Below are 6624 nucleotides of genomic sequence, written 5' to 3' on the forward strand. Positions count from 1 at the left end.
TTAAATTGATCTCTCGAGCTAGTGGCTGCGATTTTTTTCGGAGGAGGTACAGGGTTTTGGAGTTTTTGTGAGGAGTTCTTCACTTTTTCAGCCGGTTCTCCGGCTGCCCAGATTTGTAACAGGTGGCAAGTGCATTAGCCGTCTGCATCCTCCACCGGAGGTCGAACAGGACGCGGTCGCTCGATCCTTCCCGTGAATCTCTCAACTCATCTCTGATTTGGCAGAGATGAGTTAGGAGATTGCCATAATGGTAAGCCACCACCGTCAACTGCCGCATGGTATTACCATCACGAATACGTGAGCCGCCAACGGCAACAGGTAGATGGCACAGCCATCGCGAGTGTGTGGGGATTGTCAAATATATTTCACCACTTTATTTATAATTATTGTTTTATTAACATAGCAAAAGGAGCAGATTTCCACGTGCGCTCTAGAATTGGTCACAAAGTCTTCTCATCGATTTACAACTCTTTTGTCAACATTTTCCGACGTAGTCGTCTTTTGGTTCGAGGTAAGTAAAGTAATGTGCACGCGGGGTTACGCAGTTTACACCGTCATGATCGCATCGCGCTCGACGCGCGCATCGCCCCTGGTGGTCGATGGCCGGACTTCGTCCCGGGCCCGCCACAAGTGCGCGAGCCCCTACCAGAAATTCGTTGCGCCGCCCTTGGGAGCAAAAAACAGTGAAAGCAAACGTACGAAACCAGAGGGCAGCACACGATGCGATCGCGCGACCCTGCCCGTGAGCAATCTCCCAACTCATCTCTGAACGATGATGTATTTATCTCTTTCTTTCACAGACCTTACCCTTCCATAGCCACTTTGGTGGTCACACGTTTTTCGTGAAAATTACCTATATAAAATTTTCTTACATATATACAACTGTGCATGCACACTATTCATTTTGAACATATTTTGTTATATAATTTTATTACCTCATTTCTTGCCAGGAATCACATATACCTCAGTATTCGTTATGTCCGGCGCCAGGAATTCTGTAAAACATTCGATAATCAATATGAATCCGTAACAGGTATTTTTAACCTCCTTTCACATGTCAAGGTCAATAATTCGCTTGAATGGAGTTTCGATTTAAAATATCACTTCCGCTTCAATTTAAAACACTGAGTGAAACAAAATATTACGTATGACACTGTAAATATTCTGACCTAACTGATTTTCTGTAACAGGTTGGAGAGAGCAATTAATTCGACCTTGACTTTCTTGGTCCTTCGGGTCCAATTAAATTGAAACCATTTTCCCTTTTTCTTTTATACTCCTTTGGTACGTATTTCATTACCTAATATTTATTGTAGAATGAAATTTGCGGTGGCACTATTTCCACTTTTTAGTGCCACGCGTCCATTTGAACCGATAACAATAGACGATGCGGAAATTAAAGAAGGCAAGAAGGTTAACGAGACGTTGAGGCAGGCTCTGGAACGAGTGGTTACACTCCTGAGAGTCACATGCCGCCAGAAACGTCATCAGTACGTATATGCCAGACGGTCGGCCGACTTCACAGCATTTCGGAGCGCATGCACCAAATACATAAGCTTCCGTGCACGCTCGGCGATTCATTCGCTTTCGGCCAATTGGAAGTTACACGCGGTACTTTACGAGCTAGAAGCCGACTCCACGTGCAAAGTATGCACCGCATTTCCTTGAGACGCGGAGCTAGCATCTGCTTGTGAAAACGTCCCGCGAAACAAAGTGAGTATGAATAATTAATTGCAATTTCATCGTACGTAAGATATATAAAGCTGATGCTGTTTCATCTTATCTCCGACATGGAGATGTACATCTTGCAGTGGCGCGAAAATTGCGCGTTACGGACCGCATATCGATCGCGAAAACTCATCGGTGTTGGCGAATTCCGAGCACAGTAGTTTGACGCGTCAAGAAATACATTTTTGTTCTGATTCTTTTTCAAATACGTAACTAGATATGACGTTAATCTTAGTAGATTAAGTCAGAGAAAGTAAACATACCTTTGCATTTGCAGAGGTTACCGCGAAAAGTTTGAAATTATGAAATTTTCTTTCTTCAGGTTTGTTAATTGAAAAATGAAGGGAGATAATGATCTTGTATGTCCTTGTTAAACTGTCTTCAACGATGAACTCATTTAACAGAGGAAATCTCGTTTACTGGTAATAATTAATATACACTTTTTTTGCTCCTAACGGATTTCGCATTTTACGCGTTTGTTTCATTTTCGCAGAAGCTAAGTTTTTATACACTTAAGTTTGTGTACTTAGTATTCTGCAGATGGCAAACTAATAGTTGGATTATTAGAGAATTTTTTTTAAGAGTATCGTCTGGACATGTCTCTTGTGATAAAAATTCTTGGTATTATTTCAGAGCTTTATTCGTCATTGCCGCGCGATATGTTTACATGATGTTTAATGGTCCTTTAATAATGGGTACGGTGTGGTTTTATCAAATTCACCCTATATTGCTTCTGACATCACGCGAATTATAAGCCGCACACTTGTTAATAAAGTACAGCATGGTAGACATTAATCTCCACTTTGAAATGCATGTACATCTGTTTTTATAATTAGAGATGGATGGACGTAATTGTATACTTCACTTAGTCCATTGTTTTTCTCATTTAAATGAGTAAAAATAATCTTTCAAATTGTTGTTTTTATTTAAATATAAAATAATATTGTAAATAGGCTAAATGTAATACAACTGTCACAGAAACATTCAATTTTGTTTTGATTATGAACTTTACCTAATGTATCAGACATTATTTGTGTTTCTTGTACTTTAGGTAATGAGTACGTAATAATTGCGTTTCTGAATAGAGAAAATTCGAAATTCGTAAGTAAACGTGGTTATCACTAATGTCTTTTTTCTGTTAACGGGTGCAAAGTATTCATTGCGTAAGGAAATGATTTACCGCTTAAAATCGTGAGTCAGGAGATTCAAGTGATACTGTACATTTGTAGAATTACATAAGTTTTATTCACACTTACTTTTTCTTTCCAGGCAGTAATGATAAGAGAAATGAATTCCAAAATGAGCCGCCCACAAACAAGCAAACGCGGAATATTTGCGACTGTTGTCGTGTTGGCAATTGTCATTGGGAGCGCTCTTTTTGCATATACGGCTTTTGGAATGGCACCTCGTGATAGCGGCGTCGTGCAACAAGTGGCTATTGTAAGCATTTCAATTATTCATATATTAATTCAATTACACATTTTACAAATGTTACAAAATCGAAAGAAGAATCCAATCATGAGAAAAGGTGAAAGAGAGCATTAACTTGACTATGTACGTACAAGTTAAAAAATAAGCGTGGACTAATCATATATAGTAATAATGTCTATTTAAAATTTTTCATACGAGAATCTATTTGAACAATGTGAGATTTCGAATGTAATTCAGTAGATGTCATGTTTTGAAGACATTTTAAAATTAATCCTCAAGGTGTAACAGACTTAAAATCTAATCATTGTTATCTATTGTTTAGATTTTCAGACATGGAGATAGAACACCAACGGAAACCTATCCTAATGATCCGCATTTAACGCATAACTGGTCGGACGGTTGGGGAGCTTTAACAAAGGTTTGTTCAATGCAAATGTCAATTGACGATCGGCATATTAAGGACCACGAATATTTATATTTGATTAACAAAAACCAAGAAGGAGCAATATTGGAATGGCAATTTTTCAACTTGAAGGACCCTATTATCATGTATTTTATAAATCATTTACAATACACTTGTACTTTTCCGTACGCGCGGCTGTGCGTGATTTATTATCACACATGATTGCGAGATCAATATCAATCGAAGAGTTTTCCGAAAACAGGAAATTGGTCAAGTAAATGCAGATAAATCTGCTTCTTTCTGATTGAGTATACGCAAAAGTTTAGGTATGTTTATAGATGTTGATAAAGAACCATTTTTTTCCAGGAGGGTATGCTACAACTATACAACTTAGGTCAATATATTCGCAAAGAGTATGGATGGCTGGCAGGAATCAAATATCATCCGTCGATCATGCTTGTGCAAAGCAGTTACGCAGACCGTTGCATTATGTCAGCGCAATCATTGCTTGCGAGCCTTTATACCCCAAATGAAGAAGATGTTTTCTTTCCTGGATTAGCCTGGAGACCAGTTCCGGTACATCCGATTCCGCGAAATAGTGATAGAGTAGGTTAAAAGTTGAAAAGAAACGAGAAACATTAATGTTCTTGAACTAACATATGTAATATCTATTGAGTGAAAAGATTACTTTCGCGTATCCGTTTAAAAACCCCTTGATTACTAACAAACTTGAATTATCTACTAGATTTAAAAATAGTACGGCATAAATGAACAGGACAATGAATTACTATAAATTATAATTAACTATTTATATTTCGAGAATTAGGTATCGTTCTCTATTTAATTTAAAGTGATTTTATTTGTCAAGGGGGATCAAATTATAGTAATTGTATTTATAAAAATGGTCTGCACGCTTTGGACTATCGAGGCAGTTATTTTGTTAAGATCATGCCGTACTATTTTAACGAAAATCCTTTACTATCCAAATTGAATATACATTTAAGATTCAGAAATCATTCGGATTAAGAAATGTATTTAATTTTTGTAATGTCGACGGCTAATGTATTATCAGGTTATGGCTTTTTCTTTTCGTTTTTTGCTTTTAGATTATTGCAGTTAAAGAACCCTGTCCGCGGTTAGAGAAGGAGTTGGAGCAAGCATACATCAACGAATCACTGAGGTCGGGCACGGAGTTGGCATCATATTATGCTAAACTGACGCATTTTACAGGGAAAAACATAACAACTATCACCGACGTAGAATTTTTATACAACACTTTGGAGATTGAGGTATTCCGATGAAATTTATCTATTCAATGTTTCCTAACATCGTGCTACCTTGAGTACTACCGTGAAATAATTGATGGTAAAACTGAATGGTAAGATGATTGATTAATACAATACGTTACATTGTTAGGAACAAAATAAGTTGACACTCCCGGAATGGACGAAAGAGTTTTATAATTCGAAAATGCGGGAACTGGCAGCTCGCAGTTTGGCGCTGTTTACAAGTAACACCTTGCAACAACGGCTTCGTGGAGGTACATATTTTAAAATTTAGGTCCCTTACAGTTTTTAAGCATCTCCTTGCACCATATAAACGAAATTTTTCGTGAAAGCCAGTTTGCTTTTAAATCCACACTTATTTTTAATTACAGGTCCGATTCTGAAGGAAATTCTGTCTAATATGATGAGTACTCGAGTACAAAGCGATTACAAGAAAATGTATCTTTACTCTGCTCACGATACTACTTTGGTGAATACTTTAAGGACCATGGGCTTTACGGAGGAATTACTTAAGCCAGACTATGGCGCTGCTCTAATTTTTGAATTATTACTCATTAATGGCGGGCAGAATCAAGAGGTGAAGGTAGGCTACAACTGTTTAATAATTCTACAAATCGCATATATAACTCGTATAATAAAAGTAATGAAAATTATACCGTTTATGTCGACGATTACATTTATTCTTAGCGTGGTCTGTATTTTGAATACATTTTCCATTGATAATAAAAATGTGTTATAAAACATATTAAATGCGTATAAAAAATAATTGGATGTTCATAAGCATTGGCCATTTTTGTTGCAGGTTATGTACTTAAACAACACACAAACAAGAGTTCCATATCCGTTGACAATTCCCAAGTGTTCCGAACCTTGTTTACTTGAAAATCTATTGACCGTATGGAAGGATGTCCTACCTACTGATTGGAAAGCTGAGTGTCAGTTGCAGTAAAATTGTGTAAAGTTCCAAGATATATATTTAAGGGCTCTCGTACACGACAGGTAGTCGTTACCAGAAATTGATATTGTAAAGGTTCAATATACACAACCGACAATTTGTCAGATATTTGTGGCCGACCACCGGATCTGCACTGAATCGGTAGAAAAATGGAACATGTTGCACCTTTTCCGTTGGCTCGTATTTTTAGTCGTTTATGTACGGGGCCCCATAAGAATCTATTGTAAATATTGTATTCGATAGAATTGTCGGTCACTTATTGTCTGTCGTGGGCAGGAACTCTAACAAAATTAAAACACTGTAAAATAGAACACATATTTAAGATAAGTTCACGGTAGAAATTAAATTCACATTGAACTGATTAACGTGATTGTGTATAAAGTTATTAGAATTCCAGGTGGAATTTAGCAACATGGTTTATTTGTCTCTATTAAGAAACATACGCAGATTTTAATCATTAGTTCTTAACATTTAAAATGATGTATTTACCGAATCTAAAAGTGTTAATGTTAGCAATATTTTTTAATCGAAACACGTGGCACAAAATATTCATACCGATTATTTGCATATAATGCAAAAACTAGGATATCATCATCGTAATAATTTATAGTACATAACATACAGGTTCACTGAAGTTTTTTCACAAATCACAGATTCATACGGCATTAAAGTTAAGCATCAAGTTATTTTTATATGTAAAATAAAAACGTTCATTTTTATAAATACTGAATGGTTTACTTAATCACTAAAAATGGAGAAATGTCTGTTGGTGTTGCACAAATCGAATCTACCTAGGAATAAACTTCAGGATTGGCGAAAAA

General features: G+C 36.6%; 1 protein-coding gene and 1 long non-coding RNA gene across 5 annotated transcripts; one reads left to right on the forward strand and one right to left on the reverse strand.

The window, feature by feature from the left end:
• Nucleotides 1-728: 728 nt before the first annotated feature.
• Nucleotides 729-1354, reverse strand: LOC105702793. Its single transcript, XR_001104316.2, has 3 exons — nt 1170-1354; nt 936-995; nt 729-853 (listed from the first exon to the last, which is right to left on the reverse strand). It is a non-coding gene; the product is annotated as an uncharacterized LOC105702793 (long non-coding RNA).
• Nucleotides 1355-1544: 190 nt separating this feature from the next.
• Nucleotides 1545-6624, forward strand: LOC105702792 (lysosomal acid phosphatase). Of its 4 annotated transcripts, none has more exons than XM_023434969.1 (8): nt 1545-1713; nt 2998-3168; nt 3482-3577; nt 3929-4168; nt 4669-4851; nt 4979-5102; nt 5220-5431; nt 5651-6624. In XM_023434969.1, exons 2-8 carry the CDS (start codon nt 3004-3006, stop codon nt 5795-5797), a joined length of 1167 nt encoding a protein of 388 aa, XP_023290737.1. In that variant the 5' UTR covers nt 1545-1713; nt 2998-3003; the 3' UTR covers nt 5798-6624. The 4 variants fall into 4 exon arrangements, with proteins under 4 accessions (XP_023290737.1, XP_012286060.1, XP_023290739.1 ...); XM_012430637.1 differs by having other exon boundaries at nt 1583-1713; nt 3929-4138; XM_023434971.1 differs by lacking the exon at nt 1545-1713 and adding an exon at nt 2087-2150.

This window comes from Orussus abietinus, unplaced genomic scaffold, assembly GCF_000612105.2.
Source record: "Orussus abietinus isolate OABI.00-Male unplaced genomic scaffold, Oabi_2.0 scaffold117, whole genome shotgun sequence".
Taxonomy (NCBI): Eukaryota; Metazoa; Arthropoda; class Insecta; order Hymenoptera; family Orussidae; genus Orussus; species Orussus abietinus.

Excerpts from the sequence above, each read along its gene's own strand:
- LOC105702792 (XM_023434969.1), top strand. The coding sequence starts at position 3,004 with ATGATAAGAGAAATGAATTCCAAAATGAGCCGCCCACAAACAAGCAAA. Across the intron at positions 3,169-3,481 it reads TCGTGCAACAAGTGGCTATT|ATTTTCAGACATGGAGATAG; the intron begins GTAAGCATTTCA and ends TCTATTGTTTAG. Across the intron at positions 5,103-5,219 it reads GCAACAACGGCTTCGTGGAG|GTCCGATTCTGAAGGAAATT; the intron begins GTACATATTTTA and ends TTTTAATTACAG.